This window comes from Halichoerus grypus, chromosome 8 (genome assembly GCF_964656455.1).
Source record: "Halichoerus grypus chromosome 8, mHalGry1.hap1.1, whole genome shotgun sequence".
Classification (NCBI taxonomy): domain Eukaryota; kingdom Metazoa; phylum Chordata; class Mammalia; order Carnivora; family Phocidae; genus Halichoerus; species Halichoerus grypus.
In genome coordinates, this window is record NC_135719.1 from 130,365,814 (window position 1) to 130,390,163 (window position 24,350).

The window sequence follows — 24,350 nt, forward strand, 5'->3', positions numbered from 1 at the left end:
TAGCAGTCAATAGATACATTTTTCTGAAACATACATATCCTTTTATGTTCCGTTCATTCTGTGAGCATTATTCTGTGTGTGTAGGCTCTACGGGCCAAACAGAATAGACCCCGACTACACAACAATGAAAAAAACAGAGTCTCTGAACTCAAATGACTTCTTATGTTTCTGTAAGTTGCTTTTGCAATAATCTAATCTGTAAACTCACTGAGGACAATCATCTTGGCAGCAACACGTTACTGTAAATGGCAAGGCCAGCTGATGTCACAAAAACGCGGGCACTGCCAGTAGTGAGAAGCAATCAGATGCAGAGCAAGACTTAAGGACAGAACCAGCAAGATCTGCTCATGAATTAAGTACAGATGCGTGTGCGAGTGAATGAGATGCTTCTTTTTATGTATTTAATAAGCAAAACGACACTGTAATTCCTACTAGAAGATTGGCTTCCTAAAATAAGTGTTACTATTTTGTAGGTTAGATATACTCTTTTTTCTCCTCTGTAAGTAGATGCTTTACACTATTTTCTTCAAAGGAGGGGAAGAAGTTACAATTAATAGTATGCAAAGAATAAGAACTGAGAGCGCTGTGAATTGTGTAAGACTGTTGAATCACAGACCTGTACCTCTGAAACAAATAATACAGTATATGTTAAAAAAAAAAAAAAAAAGAAGAAGAAGAAGAAGAAGATAGTAGGAAGGGAAAAATGAAGGGGGGGAATCAGCGGGGGGAGACGAACCATGAGAGACTATGGACTCTGAGAAACAAACTGAGGGTTCTAGAGGGGAGGGGGGTGGGAGGATGGGTTAGCCTGGTGATGGGTATTAAAGAGGGCACGTATTGAATGGAGCACTGGGTGTTATACGCAAACAACGAAACATGGAACACTACATCAAAAACTAATGATGTAATGTATGGTGATTAACATAATAAAAAAAAAATAGAACTGAGAGCATCAGTAAAACAGTAGAGCTAATAGAAAAAAAGTAAGGTATAATTAGAACACTGGATATATGGGGCGCCTGGGTGGCTCAGCCGTTAACCTTCTGCCTTCGGCTCAGGTCATGATCTCAGGGTCCTGGGATCGAGCCCCAAATTGGGCTCCCTGCTCCATGGGAAGCCTGCTTCTCCCTCTCCCGCTCCCCCTGCTTGTGCTCCCTCTCTTGCTGTGTCTCTCTCTGTCAAATAAATAAATAATTAAAAAAAAAAAAAGAACACTGGATATATGATTCGATACACATTAAAATTGGGGTATGAAAGATTTTCCAATCCATAACCTAGTCTTAGGCAGGTGTAGGAAAGTTATCCATAGAACAGAAACAAAAAAAATGCAAATTCAGATTTAAACTTCTAACCCCACTTAAGGAAATTATTCTTGCCTCAGGCTTTTTAGTATCTTTTTCTAGGAGAATATTGAGCAATACAAAGATCACTGGCAGCATAATCAGAAAGGTGTCAGGATATGTACTGGATACACTCTAGAAATTAATATTCAAAGTTGGAAACAAAAATACTGCTAAACGGTATTTTATGCATTCATTAAGTTTTAGGACTATTTTGCAATTATTACGTATTTCTCTTAAGTCGAATGCTAGGAAACAGAAATAATGTTATTTAAAATCAGCCACTTTTGGGGCGCCTGGGTGGCTCAGTCGTTAAGCGTCTGCCTTCGGCTCAGGTCATGATCCCAGGGTCCTGGGATCGAGCCCCGCATCGGGCTCCCTGCTCAGCGGGAAGTCTGCTTCTCTCCCTCCCACTCCCCCTGCTTGTGTTCCCTCTCTCGCTGCGTCTCTCTCTGTCACATAAATAAATAAAATCTTTAAAAAAAAAAAAAATCAGCCACTTTTGATGCATTTCTATTTCTGAAACAAAATACGGACAAAGAAACAAACAACTAGAGTTTCAAATTATGCATTTGGAACGAACATTGTTTAATTTTCAAAAGAAAACAATGTATCATTCATCACCAGAGAAATGTTTATAAGCTTACAGTGTCTTTAAAAACCATCAGGATTTCTTTTTTTTTTCTTAAAAGATACTTAAGCATGCATTTATTCTTATGAAAGAATATGGGGAAAAAAAGTTTAAGAACAAATTTCCAAATAATATAACTTATGTGAACAATGAGAACCTCTTGGTTTTTTCCTAAAATTTACAGAATATTGCTCATTTGACATTAAATGACAAAATGGAACTTTAATTACAACTTTAAGTTGTAATTTTAAAAAACTCAGACAAAAAACCAAAACCTCACTTAAAACAAACCTGGACATTCATTTTATGTTCCCTTTTAGGGTCTACCGAAGCAAGGAAGCTAGGACTGCTTAACTCCCATCAAAGCACTGAAACAAATACAGAACGCTTCATGCAGCCTATTCCCCTTGGCTTTCCACATCACAACCAGCTGCATGTGCCATTATTTAGCCTAACTCCTACACTATGGGTATCACTCACAATCTCAAAATTAAATGAAATCAAACTAATAGTAGTACAGGATTTTAAAGAAAAGTGTCCAACAAGACTACTTTCCTCTCAAGCCCTTGTAGTTTTCAACCACTCAACAAATTAAGGATTAAATGGTAGTCCTCTCAAATCAAGTCGAAATCAGGGGTGAAAAAGATGCAAACTTTGACTTCACTCACTATATTCATTTAAAATCAACCTCTTTGATTGTAAATGGTTGGTAGGAAAGGTCACTGCCAATGGAATGGTGTTTGAAAATGGCTTCTCCATACTTATGTTCCATTTTGGAAAGTAGAGACCACATGTACTTCTATACAGCCTTTATTTCTTGCCACGTCTCTGCCACAGCTGTATGTATAGCTGCCCCCCCATCAATGCGTAGTCACTTCACCTTTGCATTCTAAAGATTTTTATTTATTTATTGAGAGAGATAATGATAGACAGAGAGCATGCGAGGGGGGAGAGTCAGAGGGAGAAGCAGACTCCCTGCTGAGCAAAGGAGCCCAATGTGGGACTCGATCCCGGGACTCCAGCATCATGACCTGAGCCGAAGGCAGTCACTTAAACAACTGAGCTACCCAGGCGCCCCACCTTTGCATTCTAAACCTGTTTCTTAAAATCTGGCATAGTGTTTCATACATGGTAAGGACTCTGATGTTTCAGCCAACTCTCTGTAAAAGTCAAAGACTACTCTGGACTTAATGACTATAAGGGATTCAGTTAAAAGCACTTTATAAATAATAAATACAAAACAAAATTTGTAATTTTACCTTTAATTTGACCATCTTATCTTCATTTTTTTTAAGATGACAGCAATTTCACAGGAAATTACTCATAACATCTTAGTCAGTGTTTATTTAGAGTATCTGGTTTAAATTTGCCTCCAAATTAATATATGGTAGCTACAGCTTTCTTCCCTTTATTCTAGTCACACAATTTAAAATAGATGAAGCACCAAAGAAATAGTAAGTCCTGCCTAAGGATGGCCTAAAGTATAAACACTAAACACTATAGTAAATGAAAGAAGTCAGCAGCTCATTTGCTTCTATTTCTTTCTTGCTGTTCTGAAAAAAAAAAAAAATTAAAATCAGAGAATTCTGCCTGCTACAAAGAATTCTTAGTAAAAAAAATACAGAACTGTGATTTTGCAAAGTAGTGAATACTTTATAGACAGCTGACAATCATATATATTTTTCCACATGATGAAAAGTACCAATCCTAAACAGATGGTCAAATTAGAACCGAAACACAAAATTAAACAACACTGATTCATTTTTTCCTGTCACAGATATATTTTATGTGGTAATATCAGGTTTTAATTAGATTTTTCTAACAAAATCACTGATGACTTCTTTTCCAAAATTGGTGTCAAGCTAAAAAAATAAAAGAGAATATGGTAATCTGTTGAATATAATAACCCTAAATTTAAATTCAACACTATAAGTTCAATGAAAAGATATAAACGTGAGTCATTTTACTGGTAGTAAATAAAGGGAAAAAATAAAAGGAATTTGTGCTCATATCCTGTTTCCACCACAAGCTGTGCAATGTTGGGCGAGTCACTGTATTTTACTCTCAACCTCAGTTTCCACCATCTGTAAAAATGGGCATCATAATTACATTTGCAAATGAGAATTACCGTTTTTCAAAGATCCATATTTTGTATTAGAAAAATATCTCCCCTAAGTGTTTTTATCCAATATAATAGTAGCTTTAAAATATGTTGCTAGGTGTCACTTCACAAATAATTTGAATAAAGCACTTCATGGGAAAGAACAAAAATACATGTCTATGAATCCTGATCTACTCAACACTTAGGTTCCTATAAACCACTATAGCCTCGGATGTCACAAAATCTGTGGCCTTACAGTGTCTCCTAATTGTGTCATCACAGTTTCTCATCTCCTGAAAGAATAATAGAAAAAAAATCCGCTTGAGAGAATTCAGTATACTACATAAAGTAGCAATAATTATATGAGCTAGCTAAGAATCCCAGATAACCTATATAATCTATATACTGGTTCTTATAGATTCTGGTACAACAGAAAAAAAAAAAAATAGAATTGGTAAGCCTGATTCCTATTTCCATTTCTACCAATGGACAGCTGGTGCACTTGGGCAAGTCAATTAACTCTTTGAGCCAGACCTGCCTCATCTATAAAAGAAGGTGGTGGAGGATTAATATTGTTTAAGGTTCTTTTATACTTCAGAATTAAACTGATGCAAAGTGTTTTGGGAAACACCACCTTTGCACAATATTCCAGTGCGATCTTGTAAACACTGACCCTGCTTTTTAAAAATAAAAGCTAGCACATAGATTTTCTTGTGGGGCAGAAAAACAAACTACTGAAGAATCTTCCAACATTGTCATGGCTAGCTATAGCCACAAGGTATGTGTACCCATGTGACAGCATCTCTCATAACGGGGGGAGTTCTACATATGGTTGTGATTATGGGTGGATTAAAGGAGAAAAGCAAAATGAGGAGAGTGGATCCCTCTGGCTTCCTCCAGGTTTGGGTATCTAGTAGCAAGAAGCCTGTTTGCATAATTCTCCTTAGAATTAAATCAGTAACAAATACAAATGAAAGCTCCAAATATGGAAAGTACTAGATCATACAGGAGAGAAATTACTTGATCTATAATTTTAAAATAGAAAAGACACAGTAATGTAATCAACAAGAGAATGCCACATTCACCAGATAAAATATTGGGTGTCAAATAAACTTGACTTTAAAAAATGTTCAAGGACACAGGCAAATTCAGAACACAAAGCTGTGCATGGCGAATGATCCCAAATGGGATCTGTGTATCTGTGTGTGTAGAAAAGAACCCCAAAAAGAATTCCACCAGAACTCGAATGCAAGAGAGTTAGGTGGTAAGATCACAGGTGAGTTTTTAAACCTTCCCTATAAAGTACCCTGCATTATCCAAGTGAAAATCTGTTTTATAATTTTTAAAGTTCCCTCTTAAAGAACAAAATATTTTTCTAAACAATTTCAGAATTTATAAAAATGAATATAATCAATAAAATTACTCTTTCTCTAATATCTGAAAATTAATGTATTATGTCTACATTGGACATAGGAAAACAACCTCAGAACATTACTATCATTTTTCATGCCATTTTTCTCACTGCTTATAAAAATACCTGAACAAAATATTGTATATATTTTTTCATAAAACAGCCATACTTCCAAAACATAAGGTTCAAGAGAATAGACACAGTATAAACAGAATAATCTACAAAATAATATTCTCTTAAATTCAGACACCATATTTATGTCTAAAACATCATGTAAACATGTTCAAAATTAAAAACAATGTTTAATACTTACACTACAAAATTACGTGGAAAGCTCCCCAAAGATGGTCAGTATCATTAGTAAACTCATACCTACTTTAACAAAATTTTTTTAAGTTGGATCAGATACAGGTCTGTATAGAGAAGACATTTAAAATCTTCACTATGTAAACTTTGATGTTGACTTGCTGAGCAAAAATGGCTTAATTATATGCTAACTCTTTTGATGATTCAGATTCCAGTGAAACCAATAAAAATATATTTCTGATAAAACAAACAGCATTATGAGTTTCCAGGTAAATGCCAGAAGAATAAAAAGATTAATATTAATAAGATCCTTTTAGAACAAAAGAAGAAATCAAATATTTTCCTTTAAAATTTTAAGCAAAAGGAATAACAAATTTCAACGACACTACAAAGTTCTACCTAACGTTTCACGAGAGCTTTTTCCCCAGTAAGAAGTTCATAATAAAGTTTTAAATGCATATGTACAAATTCTGTGGGTTGCACAATACTTGTTCTCTATGTCATGTAAAATTGAAAAAATAACATTTGATGTTAAAGCAAAATCAGATGTTGGAAAAAATGCATTTTATTACCACATATCACCACTGAATACATGAGGAAAATATGCCAAAGTTAGTTATTCTGTACATATATCCTAACAGCAATCTTCTACTGCTGATTCAGGCTGCTGATGCTAATGGCTTTATATGAATTGTGATGCAATTTTAACATTTCTTAGCTTACAAAGTAATAACATGACAAGAAACAAAGACCTAAAGTAAGCGGTCAAAATAGTAGCAAGACATTTAAAAAAGAGGGGAAGTGCCACTTCGGCCACTAAGATGGGCATGCGAGAATAATGCTATATTAGGTAAACAAGAAAGGCATCCCTTTTGATTATAGCAGAATCACATTTGAAACCCCTTCAAGCCCTAAGGCCCCATTTATCAAGTTCAACGCATTGCTTACATAGTAATCTTTGGGCCAGAAGTCATGGGGCTTTTTTTTTTTTTTTTCCACTGAAAATATATTTTCGTCTTGTTTTCTTGTTTTTATTTTCTGCAGTCTGCTGTCCCCCCCCCACACACACAAAATGAATGTACATATACTCATAGGTTATCCATATTTTTATCTACATATTACACATATGTGCAAGCATGTATGTATGCATACACACACACCCCTCTTTATCCACAATTCACTTACAAATTACCTACTGTGTATCTGGCTCTGTGCCTGATCTTGGAGATGGAAAAACAATCAAGATTGGGTTCCTGCCCTCAAATAGAAAACATAATTATAAAACTGCCCACTTGTTTGGTTTGCTTAACACACATGCCTTCAATATCACTTGCTAATAGAACTGCCAGCTCTTTTCACAAGGGAGCCTCCTTTGTGGGCCATCTGTCTCAAGTGATTCAACGCAGTCTGGTTCTAAACTTCCAATCTGCATAGTTTGGCAATAATTCCTACTCCCAGGTCCCTGGCCCTTCACTACCTAACATTATTAGATGGACCACAGGCAGTCAATCAATACTTGCTGACTGGTTGACTGCTTGGTTGAACCACAAAGCAGCATTTATTTGGAAACACAACAATAACAAAATAATGGCATTTACTAATTGATAGCTTATTAGATATCAGTTACTCTGCCAGGCACTTTATATATTTTTTCACATTTAATTCTATAGTAGAGGTATCATCATACCTTTTTAAAAATGATAGAACTGAGGCTTTGAGTTTTAAGCAATATGTTTAAAGCCATACAGCTAGAAAATGATTTACACTCAACGTTCTGCCCATACCCACTAATGCTATGCCACCTCTCAGAGAGCAGAGCCCTATCTATAGATGGCGGGACCCAACAAAATTTTGATTCATATGTAACCATATACAATGGCACAGGTCAACACAAACAGCTGAGTGAATCCAAAGTATGCAATAATCATGTATACAAAAAATATTTCTAAAAGAAAAGCAAGCATAGAAGCTATGTATATATATATTTACGTTTGTGTGTTTAAGATTATTATATCTTTAAGATTATTCACGAGTTTAGACTCCAGAGACATCTTTTCTCTGCATTAGCACACACTGTCAAGACTCGACTATACAGTTTTAACAACTGAAAGCGATTTTGTTTTTCATGATCTGTCTACAAGCATTCAGTTGCAGACCCGTGTCTTATCTATATCCAACCCTCAGCTCCCAGAACAAGGCCTGCCACATCCTGGATGCTCAATACATAGCTATGGAATACAATCATTAACTCTTGAAACTCTGTCGCAAGGTGAATGTTCCATTTATATGAACGTGTGATAACACGTATATATCTAGAACATCACAGATAGAATCAGTGAAGAAACATTTATTTTAAGCATAGCAAGGTAAACTTACATCCCAACATAAGAAATTTTCACCACTATTTCTTAAATGCAAATGTGTAAGTGTAAAACACGTTAACACAATCTTCTGGCTAGAATTTTAATTATGAAAAAGTTGGGAAATTTAGCATTATCTCCACAGCAACTACACCCTGGCAACAGATACAGTAAATATGTGTGAACACTGGACACACTCAAAACAAAGCATGACATAAGAACTAAATTGCAGCAGTTGTCAAGATTGTAGGCCTAAATTTAGCAACTTAATTTAGCACATTTAATCATAAACACCAAACTTGTATCTTATTTCCTTGATTTTAACAATTACTAGAAAGGTAAAAAAATATACCTATAAAGTATAGTGAATTTTGCAGAAAACATAAAGAGGAAAAGATTAGTAAAGTGGTTAAGGAAGTTTCTTCCTAGAGGTGTGCAGCATTTTATGACACCCCACCCAGCGGTGGCACCCTCCTCATACATGTAACCTTATCAAGTAGGGGCTCATTTGACCCTGTCTATGTTGTCTTATCCTACTATCAGTACGTACTTCAATGGTCATCTTTACATGTGACTTCTATAATACCCAACTACCAATCCTTTTTGGAAGCTGGTGGAAGAAAAATACTCTGTCTTCTATTCCTAGTTGACTTTGGCACAAAAGCAGTGACTCTCTCAAAGTCCCTGGCATTCTGCCCAATGCCTGATATACAGCAGACACTCAAAATAAATTCACACATCTACTGAAAGGAAAGCAGTAAGCCTGCTAGGGATGTTCCAAGGTTACCAACCTTCTTAAGCTTCAGTCCCTGAAACTGAAAAAATGAGCATAATAGTATCGATTTCATAAAACTTCCATGAGCATTAAAAGTGCCTCGCACATAGTGAGCACTTAACTATTACAGGTTTCATTTTGAGCCTCAGTTTCCTCATAGGTTAAAAGGGATCAATAAAATCTAACCCAAAGAGCTGTGAGAACTGAATAAGCACACACATGTAAATCAACTGGCATAATTGATAGGTGCATCTGGCAATTTACTGTTCATATTTGCTATCTCAGCACCCAGTACAGTACCTTTCACTGAGTAAGTGCTCAGTGAGCACTAGGGAGTGATTGAATAAATGCAAGGGGCATTTCCTTTCCTTTGTATGTTCTGTACAGATGCTTAGAGCAAAATCTGACATATAGCAGGTCCTCAATAAACCAGAATTCCTTTCTTTGCTACCTTGCCTCTAAACTCCTATTTTAAGATCCAGAAGAAATTTAAAAATCAAATGTAGTAGAAGGTTAATAGTTGGTTGAAAGTTTATTAGAATGCTGGATTTTTATTCTATCATTTTTTTTGTGGCACCAATATAACTTTCCTATGAAAGACTACAATTAGTATTTATTAATACATAAAATGAGGGCACCTGGGTGGCTCAGTTAGTTAAGTGACCAATTCTTGATTTCGGTTCAGGTCATGATCTCAGAGTCCTGAGATGGAGCCCCACGTCAGGCTCCGTGATGAGCGTGGAGGCTGCTTAAGATTCTCTTTCGCTCTCTTCCTCTCCCTCTGCCCCTCCCCACCCCCACTTGCAGGCACACTCTCTCTTTAAAAAAAAATCACATAAAATATATTCCAGAAGAAATACTAGAAGAAATCTGAATAAGTAAAATTAGAATTCATTCGTATTTTTACCTTTTCTTCTAGCTGGTCCTTCAAAGCCTGATATTTTAGCTTCAGTTTTCTGTTCTCATTTTCATTCTGGGTTAATTCCTCTGTCAGCCTGTCACACTGTGATTTCACCTTCTCTAGCTGACAACGATGGACTTTAGCCGTATTCTTATCTTCTATACTTTCTGCCTGAGAAAAAGAGGAGAAAAGAAAAAGTCCACTGGCCACAGCTAAATTGTACACCAAACAAATTACACATTTTATCAGTGGGCAAAAACTTCAAGATTTTGCTCTAAGCGCCTGTACAGAACATACAAAGGAAAGGAAATGCCCCTTGCATTTATTCAATCACTCCCTAGTGCTCACTGAGCACTTACTCAGTGAAAGGTACTGTACTGGGTGCTGAGATAGCAAATATGAACAGTAAATTGCCAGATGCACCTATCAATTCTACAACAATGAATGATAAGTGCTTAACGAAGGCAGAAGCAAATACTGTGCCAACCCCAAGCTGGCACCCCAACTCTGCTGAGAGGGAAAGGGGTTGTGAGAGGTGTCCCAAAAGGGAAATACTATGACCCAGTACTGACTGATCAGTTTCCTCCTCTATAAAAGGAGCTTTACAACATTCCTGTTCAACCTCTCTCCTGGGTTTTGTGAAAGAACTGTGTGCTTTCAGTACAACAAAATTACTGATCCCACCCTGTGAGGCTGAAAGTATTATGAATTGTAGCAGCCAAGAAACTACAAGTAACTTAACTTGAAAAGGAGTTGATCGGTGATTATTATTTCAGTACCAACAGTGTAATTAATAAAGTACCTGGTTTTTTATCTTTTTTTCAAATATAACCAGAATCTTTAAGAAAAAATTAGGAATAATCTATTCCATGTACAATAAAGATTGGCCAAGTATGTGAATTTTAAAACTTTTAAAATAACAATGATGCAAACACTTCCTATATGTCAAGCACTGCTCTCAGACGTCTTTGCATAGTTTTTCCTCATTCCTCACAACAACCTGACCAGGGAGGTACTATTACTACTGCCTCCTTTTTTGAAGCTGAAGCCCAGAGACACTAATAACCTTGCCCCAGGATATGTAATAAGGAACTGCAGAGCCAGGATTTGAACCCAGGAATTCTAATGTGCAAGGCTTTCAACTATTCCGCCACACTGCCTTTAGGAAGGTACATTTATCATTTTTAAAAACCAGCTGGGTACAACTTAGCAATGTTAACTGGTCACACCTACCAGTTACTAACAGCTTGTGCAACTACCTATGATCTGTTTAAAACACATGTTTTAATTTCTAAAATACATGTTTCTTTTTACAAGTATATTTTATGTGTGTAATCAGGTATGTAGGAATTCAATCACGGGAATCAATTTCCTGAGAGGAAGTTTTGTCAGCTTTAGACAAAATCTGTATTATATTCACCTCACAAAATTCACCTAAGACTGGATACCATTTTAAATTAACAAAGGAATTGATTTTTAATAAGGAATCCTGTTTTCACAACCCAAAACAAAATTACAAAATAAAGTCTCTCATCAGGAAAATTGCTCAATTATGATTTTAAGTTTCAATAGAATGCTTTGCCTTTTCTTTATGGCTAATGCAACTCTTGGGTACAGAAGGTTCCCCGTAAGGCCTGTGGAGAACTGGAGCTGGCTCAGGGAGCCTTAAGAAGCAGCTGTGCTTCGCTCTTCCCAACACTGTCCCTCTCGGGTGATGTCTTCTGTGATAGCCTGAAGTCAAATGCGGTATATATCCAACACTAAACTGGGCAAATGCTACAAATCAGGGTTTCCTCCTTGACCCCCCCCCCCCGCCCCGAGAGGCTTTTTTAAAACATTTACCCACATGCCAATGCCTAAATTTGACTAAACTTACTTCTTGTGATTTTAGTACATTTACATTTCACTCTAAGGTTTACAAAGTGATGCTGTACTCTCAAAACCCTGTGATAAAGACATTACTAGTCCCATTTTATTGATGAGGGGGAAAAAGGTTTAGTAACGACCAAGATCATATAGCTAGCAAGTAGAAAAAGTACAGAGCTCAAATCCTTAGTCTTTTGATCCCCGCCCCCCAAAGAAAGGCTCTATCAAATGATTTCTGTTGAAATCATAATGAGGTAATAACCCAATATCCTTCAAATATTAATAGTAGCTAGAGTATTTCATTAAAATATTTTACGTTTAAATTTAAAAATAGGCGTAAGTAGTCCTAGATGGGGAAAACATAATTCGTGCAGAGAAAAAAATATGGCTAACGCATCAGCATTTATTAGACCCAAAAAAGTAATAAGGGTGAAGCCAAAAGACAAAGAAATAGAACATTTATAGAGCTATTTGTCCAAAGTCCTCTTGTATATAATTCAGTACACTAAGTAATCTGTGATGACCATTATTATCAACTCCTTCTAATTAATATAAATAAGTAAAAAGTATAGGATTATGTTAGTGAAATAGCAAGAGGTAGGGGTTTTTTCCTTATGGGCAACTCATTCAGTTTACAATGAAAGTGCTCACAATCTCTGGTTCTCCTTTTAAGCTCTTACGCTGCTTTTGTACCATATTAAAGAGTGGCTGAAATACCCTTCCTCTATTTCTGTCTTCCAAATTAAAAAAAAAATGCCTAAAAATTTCAAAATATCTACACAGTACTTCTAAGTTATATACTCTTTACACACAGGTAATTTCTCAAAGCTTTACTGTCATTTCACTACACATGAATACAAAGCACTTCCTAAAGAAAGGATGGGGGAAACTGCCCTGTCTCCTGTTGAATACTATCTACTCTGTTTTGATCCAACCCCCTCACATTTCCTCATGGACCTTCCCTAGCCATCTCTGACAAATGGAATGAACACGTTTTTAGTTCTTCTTTTAACCTGCCACATTTGACACTCTTATTTAAAAAAAAAGATTTTATTTATTTATTTGTCAGAGAGAGAGAGAGCACAAGCAGGGGGAGTGGTAGGCAGAGGGAGAAGCAGGCTCCCCGCTGAGCAAGGAGCCTGATGCGGGACTCAATCCCAGGACCCTGGGATCATGACCTGAGCTGAAGGCAGACACTTAACCAAGTGAGCCACCCAGGCACCCCGCACTTTCAACACTCTTGACTATACCTTTCTTGAAATGCCCTGCCTAGGTTTCCAAGACACCATTCTTTTCTGGTTCCCTCCTGTCTCTCATATAGTCCTTTATTCTTACCTGCTAGAACCTTTTTCTCAGTACTTCCCTTAAACATTGGTGTTCTAGAATTTCATCCTTTTCTTTCTCCCTACATGATCTCATTAAAATCCCATGATTTCAACTACCACCAATGGGTCACTGGATCCCAAATATTCCAACTTTAATCTCACTTTCGTCCTCAATGTCTAACCCATTAGGTACTAAAAACTGTTCTGCCTAGGTCTTTCATGGTTAGGCTTCCGTTCCTTTCTACCTAACTCAACATGCTAAAAAACAAACAAACAAAAACTGGATTTGCGACTCCTCTCTCCAAATCTCTCTTCTTTCTGCATTATCTACCTTGACAGTCTCATCATCCACCTTGTCACCCAAGTCTGTGCCTAGTCATCCTTGATTCTAAACCTTTTCTTTTTTTTTTTTTTTTTTGAAGATTTTATTTATTTATTTGAGAGAGAGAGATACAGCGAGAGAGGGAACACAAGCAGGGGGAGTGGGAGAGGGAGAAGCAGGCTTCCCGCCGAGCAGGGAGCCCGATGCGGGGCTCGATCCCAGGACCCTGGGATCACGACCCGAGCCAAAGGCAGCCACTTAACGACTGAGCCATCCAGGCACCCCGATTCTAAACCTTTTCGACTATAGCAGTGTAGTTAAGAACACAGGCACTTGACTACCTAGGTTCAAACCCTGTCTCTGCTACTTTCCAGCTCTAAGACCTTGGGCAGTTAACTTTCCACGCCTCAATTTCCTCATTAGAGAAGAAATACCAAACAATCTGCAGGGATGATGTGAGGATTAAGTGGTTAACGCACGTAAAGTTCTTACAGTAATGACTGGCATGAACTAAGTGCCGGAAAAAAAAAATGTCTGCTAGTATTATTATTATTGTCACAGCCAATCAATCAACATGTGACATATATTTTATTTTAAGATTAGCTCTTCTCCATATCTCTGATTCTACTTTTGTTTATGTCCTCATCAACTCTGACAGACTATTATGCCATATTTCATCAATATTAAGACATATTTTTCCACATTTTACCACCTCTGTCTTGGGATATTGTCTTGCAGTTGAGAGTATGTTAAGTTTTCAGAAGTATTTTTTTTTTCTTAGTAGCACATAATGATGAACCTTATAACTGATGGTATCTTAGGTTGAATGAAATATAGTAAGGCCCTCCTACCTATTCCCCCAGTCTCCATTCTGCTCTGCGCACCCCAATTAATAACCCCAAATCCACTATTGCCAGTAGGCTATATGGAACTGGGGGAGAATTCATAAAAAGCTGAAAGCATTCTACAAATGTCAGCTATTTCATTATAATTTCATCTTTCATCATAAGCATTTTTATGGTAGTTGTATTTCAAGGAATTTGAAAAAAAATTATAATTAACCCTTGAAGACTTATCTACTTATTCACCTATTCAGTGGATATCTACAGTGTTCCAGGAACTGTTCTAGGCACTGGAGATATAGGTGTAAACAAAACAGACTCAAATCCCAGTCCTCATGGAGTTTTCATTCTAATAAAGGGAGACTAAAAATAAATAATATGGAATCTATATCATATGATGATAAGTACTATGGAAAAAAACTAAAGCAGGAAGGAGGGACAGATTTATCACACTCCTGACAATCATGTTATAAAATAATTCCCCTGCATGGGGATAAGGCTAATACCATTAGACCCTAGAAACATTTCCCCAAATGCAAGATCTCAGTTATGCATTTACCCAGGCCAACTTTGATTTGGAAAAGAAAGGGTAAATCTCAAAACCCTTGGGTTTACACAGCTCATAAGCTGATCCACTTTAGTTACCATACTAATAAAGGACTGTGGTTATGACTTCTATGGCCTTAACAAGTCTTTGCCTTTTATATTTTAGGAGGTCACAAATGTTGAATGAGGGCATGTTTCAGGTCCACGACTTATTGCCACCTCTGCCTTTCCTGAACTCCCAAAATAGCTAAACGTTCTTTTTAAAGAGCTTCAGTGCTCTGAAATAGGTGCTCCCAGGTGGCTGCTAGAACTCATTTCAACCTGGCTGAACAGGCATGAATAAGCCTCTTTACTGTTAGTTTTATCTTCCCTTCAGTGCTTAGGAATACAGAATGATCTCTGAAAGTTTACGCTTTATTAACTTCATGAGCCACCAGAAAAATTCCTTCAGTATCATCAGGATAATTCAGCGCAGGTACCTTCAGTGTCCTAATATGATTCTCAGCCTCACTCTTTTCTTTCTTGAAGTGCTTCATCAGCTCCTGGATGTTCTGTTCGTGTTTCGTTTTCACACTCTGCAATGACGATGTGAGATCTTCCAGCTCCCTCTGGTGAACGTCTCGTTCTAGCTTTAACTGTGTAATGATTGTATCTGTTTCTTCATCTCTGGATTTCACCTGTGTCTTTAGGTCAGCAAGGTTCTTAAGCACCTCTTTCCTGGCTCTCTGTTCCTCGGCTAATTTATTAGCGAGATCTGCCCGGATGGCACTCAAGTTCTTGATGGCCTCTTGCATCTCGAGAAGTTGGGCTTTGTCCCTGGCCTGGCTCTTCTTTAGCTCTGTGATTTCTCCTTCCAGGTGAGCTTTCTCAACTTTCATCTGGCTTTGAATCTTACTCTGATGCTTCAATTCACTTTCTAGCCTTTGGATAGTGCCCAGGGAATCCTTGATTTCTAGTTCAAGGTCAGCTTGATGAGCCTTAACATCACTTAGTTTCTGCTCCTTATGGTGAAGCTCCTCCTCTTGAAGGGCACGCTTGGTTAAGACATCGTTCAATTCCTTTCGAAGATTCTCTATTTGTTGTAATGCTGTATAAAGCTGGCTTTTCAGTTCATCCTTTTCTTTTAGAATCTATCAGGTTAAAAAAAAAAAAAAAACTATAAAATCCACCAGAGAGACTGTCAGAAAATAAAGTTTAATACACAGGAGAAGAAAAATCCATAAAATAGTATTTTGTATTTTTTCCATTTTTTAATGATAAATAGCTTTTAGGCTAGAAAAAGAAAAATACAATTACCCTGATGTAGCACCACACTGAAACAATATGTTGCAGATTTCATCACCAACACATATCAATCCTTGATTATAAATAATTATTTAAATGTAGGATAAAATTTAGCAAAAGAAGGGGGAAAGAAAAAGATTCCTATTATAATTTACCAGAGGTTGAAACAATATGTTACTTAAAATAACAGTTCTTTGCATTTCAATTGCACACTTTTAAAAAGGAGAAACCTCAAAATAGAGAAGGAAGACAATATACGGAAGCATGCAGATATAATCTAAGAAAGGTTTTGGTACAATCAATCATTATTAATAGAGTCTGTAGGGACAGGAAATACACCAGTATGTAATTGGGAGTCTCGAAGCCCCATAAAGATATAAATGAGATTAAGATTAGGATAGGTGGGAAAGGGACACAAGAGAAAAGTCAAGGGACCAGACGTCCATCACCCTTTGCCAGACTCTCTGCAGGGTGAAGGTGGACACTGAGGGATGGATGGAGGCCCAGAACTACCCCTCTCATCCGCACCACCTCCCAATGCAATGAAAAAGCCAGCAGCTAAGGAAGCTGGAATCACCCCCCCTTCCCCCCAACACTGGCACCAAGAACAATCTCCATCTCTGCTTACAGATGCCTGCCATGGCTTGAACCCAGAAAAAAGAAAATTAAGATTCTCATTTCAGAATTAGAAATAACGAGTAAAAATGCAAATACTTACAAGGCAGTTTTACACTTTATATTTTATACTTAGTATGAAACAATTCAAGATAAACTACAATGAGTCAATCACTCCAAAGAAACCGTTTCCTCAAAACCCTGTCAGTTTTAGCAGGGAAAAACAGCATGAAGCCAGCATGAGAAATAATAAAAGGAGGTGGTTAAGCAATTGAGCTCTGACCACAGAAAACTGAATGCGATTCTCAGTCCAGTCATAAGTCACCCTAGGGCCTCAAGGAGATTATTTATCTTTATAAAGATAATAATGGCACCTGTATCATAGGGTTGTGATGAAGACTAGTGGGAAAGAGGAAAAAAAAAAAAAAATTGGCAGAGGATCAAGTTCAAGGAGAAGCCAGGATCCCAGGGAGGCATTCGTGTAAGACAGTAATCAGATCTTTGAAGAGCAGGTATAACTGATAAAGCAATGCCCCTGGACTGAAAAGACTAAGGACCACAGAGGAAAGAGTTTACTTTGAAAGACAGGAAAAACGGCTAGAAATATAGGTAAGTCTAAGGGTAGATGTATTATTTTTCTACTGCAGTGTAACAAATTCCAACAAACTTAATGGCTTAAAACAATACCATTTATTGTTACCCTGTTTCCACAGATCCCAAGTCCAGGAGAGGTATTTTGCCCAGGGTTTCCTAAGGCTAAAGTCAAGGTATCAGCTGGCCTGTGCTCTTACTTGGAGGCTTTGGGGGGAGAATCCACTTCCAAGTTCATCCATGTCGTTGGCAAAATTTAGTTCCATGCGCTTCTTAACACTCTGGTGTCTATTTCCTAGCTAGCTTTGGGCCAGGGTTTGCTCTGAGCTTCTAAGGCCACCCACACTCCTTGGCTCATGGACCCCTCAGATTCTGAAGCCAGTAACACCACAATGAATCTTTCCTGTGTTTCAAATCCTCTGACTTCCCATTCTCTCAACAGCCAGAAAAATTTCTAGGCTTTTAAGGATTCCTGTGATTAGATCAGGCCCACCCAGATAATCTCCTTATCTTAAGGTCAACTCTGCCATATAACATAACCATGAGAGTGATCTCATCATGTTCACAGGCTCCAGGAATTAGGGTGAGTCATCTCTGGGAGGTCACTCTACTTACCATACTAGAGAAGACAGAAAACGACAGAATCGAGTCTTGGCTGTAAGGATAATGCAAGAGGGGCCTGAGAACGAGGAGAGGTGGCTTCAAGACAGTGATTGATGTTTGGAACAGATAACATAGGCCCCTGGCCAGGAGTTAAGAGACTTCCATGCAGCCCTGAAGATAAAGATTTTATTTTCAAGATGAAGCTCTAGCAGGTAAAACATCTTTGATTACAAAATACTACATTATCTTCCTAAAGTTGGTTTAAACAGCAAAGGTATTTATTTTTCTGACATAACAGGAACACCAGAGATGGAGCACTTGAAGAGTCCTTCAAAACTCAGGCACTGCTACTCTACAATTCTGCAGGTTTTGCCCTCGGTTTCAGTATTCCAAGCATCACATCAACTCATGACAAAGGTGGCAGCCTTAGAGTGGACAGTCACAGACTATGTTAGTCAAGTTTGCTATTTCTTTGGCAATACAGATACTAAAAACTAAGTAAGTTCTATTTGCTTTTTGTTAATTGCTTGGCTAGCAGCCACAGCCCAAGATTTTGTCTAGACATTGTCTCCGAGTCTGAAAATGACAGTGTCTTAACTGCCACCTCAATATCCTGGACATTCCCAGGGGCCCTCAGTCGAATAGGTTTTATCTTGAGGGAACTCAAAACAATAGACTTGGATCCCCTTTGTCTGGCCAAGAATGCTTAAGTAGAAGCACTTGAAAGGGGCCTGAGAAATCAGGCTTGTTTTTCACCTCATTTTTATTTCAGCTAAGTTTCCTACTTCCCTCTCTTGCTTGGACTAACTTCAGCAAGGACAGATCATTTGGCTATTCCAACACTGAAAAACTCCAAATTATCAGACCCCGTATATTTGGATTATAGATTGCAGATTTCCAGTCTCTCTACCCGCCCCCCCCCAAGAAATTTTGCGCTCTGCTTTTATTATTTATTTTTCTCTGCTTTTAGACAGGCAGGCTTCAACCTATACTTGTCTTTCTCTTGTGGAACTTTCCTGAAGGCTGCAGTAAGATCACAACACATGCCAACATCCTAAAGTTTTCATACCAGTATTAAGTGACTGGTATGAAAACTCTGAGGCACACCATCACTGCCCCAAGGTAGGATTTCTGATGGTTCAACTAACTACTTCCAATAGCACAGTTTGTCGACTTTCCCTTTAGAAATGTATGATCCTCCTGTCCCCACTTCATTTCTCTACTTAGTTAATCCTACATTTTAGGCTCTTTTACTTAAAGCTCCTTACTCCGAGAACTGGTGTTTCATATCAGCTTGAGTATCTTCTGCTGAGAGTAAGAGAAAACTCCAATTCAAGCTGACTTAAACTACAAGGTAATTTAATATCATTCCAGGCAGAACTGTTCCAGACATGGTGTCAAAGCTCTAGGTCCACCTCTCGGCACTTCTCTCGGCAATACCTTCTTGCGTGAGAGACTTCGTTCTCAGGACCATAGCAAGACAGCCAACTTCGGCCACTGCAAGCGTCACAGCCGAATACGACAAAACCAGAGAAGGAGAAAAATCTCTCTTATGTATCTTCTTCAGGAGTGAGTAAATGTTCACCATAAGCTCCCCCCAACAAACTTCGTAACTCATTCTTCATTGCTCAGAACAGGGTTATGTGCTTGGTAACTGGCCTGCATTAGTTTCTGAATGGAATGGAATGGATTGGGGCAGAGAGTAGATGGGGATAATCAAGACCACTATAGAAGCCAACTGATGTTTCTAGGTAAGTTTTGCTGGTACTAGTCAGGAGCAGAAATGGGAAAAATAAGAGTTGGGTTGATTCCAGACTGAAGATCAGTTAGATGTGTGAGGTGGAAGAAAGAAATCAAAGATGCTGGTGAGCATGTCATCAGAGTAGCTTTTCACAAAGTCCAATCTGACAGGAAAAAAAAGGATTCCAGGAAATGACTGGTCAACCAGAGGAATGTGGAAAGATCAAAATCAGATGGTAATGGTTAAAAAAGGAAAAGGAAATAAAAGAAATGTGTAAGATCAGAGACTGAAATTTTGGAACTAAAGATTTGAATTCACATAGAGAAATTACAGATGAGGACAAATTTTAGCCACAGAAATTAGCTGCTGAGTGACTTGAAGGTCACTGTAAAATGGGAAATTAGTGAAGTTTAAGGATGCTGAAGTTTAAGGTTGCTGACTTGAGCTTTGTAATCACCAAAGATGACAAGAATTACATGTAATTTAACAGGCTGAGGGGAAGCCAGGTGCAAAACTCCTTGAGAAATATAGAGGCATAATGGAACAAGTCAGGAACAATGAGAAGAGAATGTTCTAACCAAGCAAACCCAGCTTCCAAAGAAGAAAAGCTGTAAGAGAAGATAATGAAGGGAGGATTGAAAATGGCTATGTGAAGCCAGAGAATGATACTGTCTGAAACCATAATAAGAACACAAACCAACTCCTCAAAGCCTGACCACAAAGTACACATAGATTTTTGGGCTTGTTTTTGTTTTTTAATTAACTAAAAGGTAGAAAAAATTTTAAAAAGAAATAAAAGTTATTTTTCTGCATATGAAGGTACATGCAGATGGACTGCTGGATTATTCTAATATATCAGTACTTTAGCCTTTCTAAAATTGCATAGGACAGAGCCATATACACATTTAAAATGTACTTTAGCACTGATCCTTATTTTTCAACCTTTAAATTGAAAAATTCAGCTTTTAAAAGACAGTATATATTACATATACTCCCTTTTTCCTCAGCATGAAGGCAATACAAAAAAAGAAAAGATGGAAATTTAAGATTCTTGAAGTCAAATATTGTCAAGCAAAAAGCTCAATACAGGGCAAACCAATTCTTCTGCCAACTCAGCAAGAAAAACAACCAACCTAAGAAGCATTCCTATCATCCATATTAAAATATAGATCTATGATTTTGGAAATATTCAGAAAAGCATACATTGTGATCAGAATCCAAGTTCAAAATTTTTTCCTTTATCATTTTCAAAACAGGTATAAGAACCAGTAACTTCAAATAGCACTTTAAAAGATAGAGAAAAAAATAAAAAATAAGAAAGATAAAGACAAAAATATCACAGTTAATGATTAGATTATTTGTATCTACAGAATTTTAGGTCTTCCATTATATGTTTATCTACATATCCCTTAAGAACATCATATCATGATGCCCTGATGTAAACATCCATGCCATTTTCTTTCAAGGAAAGTATACAATCTGATCTTTCTGGGTTTTTTCTGCAATGATATGCTATTTGTGGTGATATGCTATCCATATCATTCGATAACAAAGTAGTTTTGTAATAGGATATATACCTAATAATCTTACCAAACTTCCAAAAATGTAAAAAAACAGAAGAAAAGTAAATCAGAGCAATTTTTAAGAAAATACAACTCTTTAGCCTTCTACTACATTTTTAAGTGGCAAATCTTAAAGCAGAAAATAAATTATGCTGGAAAAAGAGAAATGGAAGTAGACAAAACACAAAACTGCAGCGTTTGAGCCTGGAAAATGGCTCAACAAGGCTACTTATTAAACAATTTACTCTGCAAAACATAATGCGTTTTATTTGGAAATTAGTATTATTTTTATTTTAATATATACTTCCAAATATGCCCTACAGTCACTTTTTGAAAATAATTAGTCCAAAAAAACAAAAACCAAAAACAAAACAAAAAAAGAGTAGGCTGTATTCCTAATGCCTTAGGGTGGCTTTGTGATTTTATTAAGAATTAAATACTCCTTAGAGGTATTATTCAGTAAGACATAAACATATAGATGCTTGTTTCCAAAATTATTTACAATGTATTTCCACATCTCATGGATTTACCGGACACTTGCATGTGCAATGAAATAGCTGTTACCCTTTCTTCCTTGATTAACCACTGCTCTAACTGCAACATGCCGCATTCATTTTTAAGGCTTTTAAAGTGGAAATTACAATGCCTGCTGTGATAATTGTGATACTACCCTAACTGTGGCAATCACTTTAAAACTACTCTTTGCTTATCATTAGCAATGCTAAGTGATAAAAATAATTGTATCAGGGGCATTCTGGGAAATAATGGTTTAACAATTTTGAATATTCTAAAAAACTCCATCTAGAAAACTCTGCACCATGGATTAGGATACTGTCTGATGACATGGACCCTTCTAAATTTCCTCTAATTAAGTAAAATCCCCAGATGGGTTTCAATCAATCAATCCCTCCCACCCCCTTCTTTCTAGCTACCTCCCCTACTGTCATGCTCATTGAACCAGTTGCCAGACCAGATTGACAACAGAATAATCAAGGTAGAGCAATTTCCTGGGATCAGATCAGTTCAGATTCAAGTCTGAAAGCTTTAGAACTGCTTTACCTCAGGGCAACTAGTCACCCAGTGTGTGTCAGATGGGTTAAATTGAAAAGCAGTCCAAAATGAGTGCAAGGTGATCGCTTCCTCCATCCTCTATATGTCCACAAAATTTATATCTAAATGGTAAAGCATCTTTTCCATGACAGCTCATCTGAAATAAGCATCTGTCACTCTTAAGTGCTGACAATTGATTTTATAAAAGTAATTGCCCTACATTGTGTTTTCCTTTGAAAGAAAGTCAACTTATCCAAATGATTATTCTTCTGGAATGTTCAGAATTCTTGACAAGTGACAAATGACAAAGCAGAAATGATAAACCAAGACTAAACATGGATAAAAATCAACCCTGACTTTCCTGTTTATTATCTTATAAACATCTAGGTTTAATTCAACCCAAAGATATAGTTGAGAATCAACACAGGAGCATAAAATCCATTTAAAGTAACTGATTATACAAGGGAAAAGATGATGTGCAATGCATACATGGATCAGTGAAATGCTTTTTGCTGCGATCAAAAGGCACAAAAGCAGAGTCTTAAAGAGGCTTGTGACCTGGTAATACTGCTCAGGCAGTGAGATTGTGAACATCATTCATTCAGTGAAACCCATTATAGTTGCTGCCAGAAAATGGTCCAGTAGTAACTACTGCATTTTTAAATGCTCATTTCCAACCAATACTTACTTAAGTTGAAATATACTAAAAATAAGATTTTAAAATACATGCAACTGGGGGAAAAGTCAGGTGATATTATGGAAAACTTCGTGACTTTTTTTCCAACTGAACATTAAAGAACAATTTCAACTTAGGGAACTAAAAGCTAAACTGGGGGAGAGGGATGGATCTCTTTTAAGGGCCAACTCTAAAAACTCACAGAATGTTAAACTATGAAAAAGACTTTAAAAAGATAAAAAACTAAATTACTTTTTACCTTGCAATAGCCAAGACATAAAGACTCTTCTATCAAGGACATCTTGATAGATTACATGCACAGCATGGCACTCAAGTGTTTGTTCGAAGGATGGATGAATGAATGGTCACAGCAAAAATCATTCCTTAGGAATTTGGCTTTTATACCTGATTGTTCTTGTCTGTCAGGTGATCAAGAGTTTCAGACTGTTTCTCCAATGCTCGCTCTAACTTCTTATGCTTAAGCTTCCACTGCCTGATGGACTCCTGAGCTTTCAGTTTCAACTCTTCTCTCCTCTTCTCTGCCTCCTGTCTCAGGGCCTCTGACTGCTGGAACTCGAGAAGGTACTGCTCGGCCTGCTTGGTTGCTTCCTCAGCATGGTGAGTCAGCTCTGAGATCTGAAGGTCGGCATGCTTATGTTTGGCCTCACAAGTCTCAAAGTGATTCTGGATCTCCTTAAGTTGATCCAACATCTGTAGTTGCTCCTTTTCCTTGTGCTCCAACTGATGTGTTAAATTCTGGGAATAAAGCATGAGAAATATTAGGAACATGTTCTTGTCAAAATTGGATGTCTAACAGCATCAAACAAGAATCTCTAATGTTACTGAAATGGGAATCATCTGTACCAAATTTCATTAGTAGTCAGTCTAGAAGATATGAGTCCCTTTCTATGTATTTTATAGGCACATTAGTTGGGAATAATTCTTTATAGAAATATTTTCTCTTTTTAGACTATTTCATTATCCAGAAAGGGAAAATACATATTTTCCAATTGACTGTCACCAAAATAGAAGGTCTTTTTTTTTTATTATTATGTTATGTTAATCACCATACATTACATCATTAGTTTTTGATGTAGTGTTCCATGATTGTTTGCGTATAACACCCAGTGCTCCATTCAGTACATGCCCTCTTCAATACCCATCACCAGGCTAACCCATCCCCCCACCCCCTCCCCTCTAGAACCCTCAGTTTGTTTCTCAGAGTCCATAGTCTCTCATGGCTCGTCTCCCCCCGCTGATTCCCCCCCTTCATTCTTCCCTTCCTGCTATCTTTTTTTTTTTTTAACATATAATGTATTATTTGTTTCAGAGGTACAGGTCTGTGATTCAACAGTCTTACACAATTCACAGCACTCACCATAGCACATACCCTCCCCAATGTCTATCACCCAGCCACCGCATGCCTCCCACCCCCCACCACTCCAGCAACCCTCAGTTTGTTTCCTGAGATTAAGAATTCCTCAAATCAGTGAGGTCATATG

The 24,350-nt window shown here is 37.3% G+C and overlaps 1 protein-coding gene across 2 annotated transcripts in view; it reads right to left on the reverse strand.

Moving 5' to 3' along the window:
- Positions 1–24,350, reverse strand: part of CEP128 (centrosomal protein 128) — a 387,410-nt gene that overhangs the window by 243,669 nt on the left and 119,391 nt on the right. For both annotated transcript variants that reach the window (XM_036093994.2, XM_078054045.1), the window contains 3 exons: positions 23,254–23,604; positions 15,206–15,856; positions 9,832–9,996 (listed from right to left, as the gene is read on the reverse strand). In XM_036093994.2, coding sequence (XP_035949887.2) covers positions 9,832–9,996; positions 15,206–15,856; positions 23,254–23,604 — 1,167 coding nt within the window. The remainder of the gene's footprint in view (positions 1–9,831; positions 9,997–15,205; positions 15,857–23,253; positions 23,605–24,350) is intronic.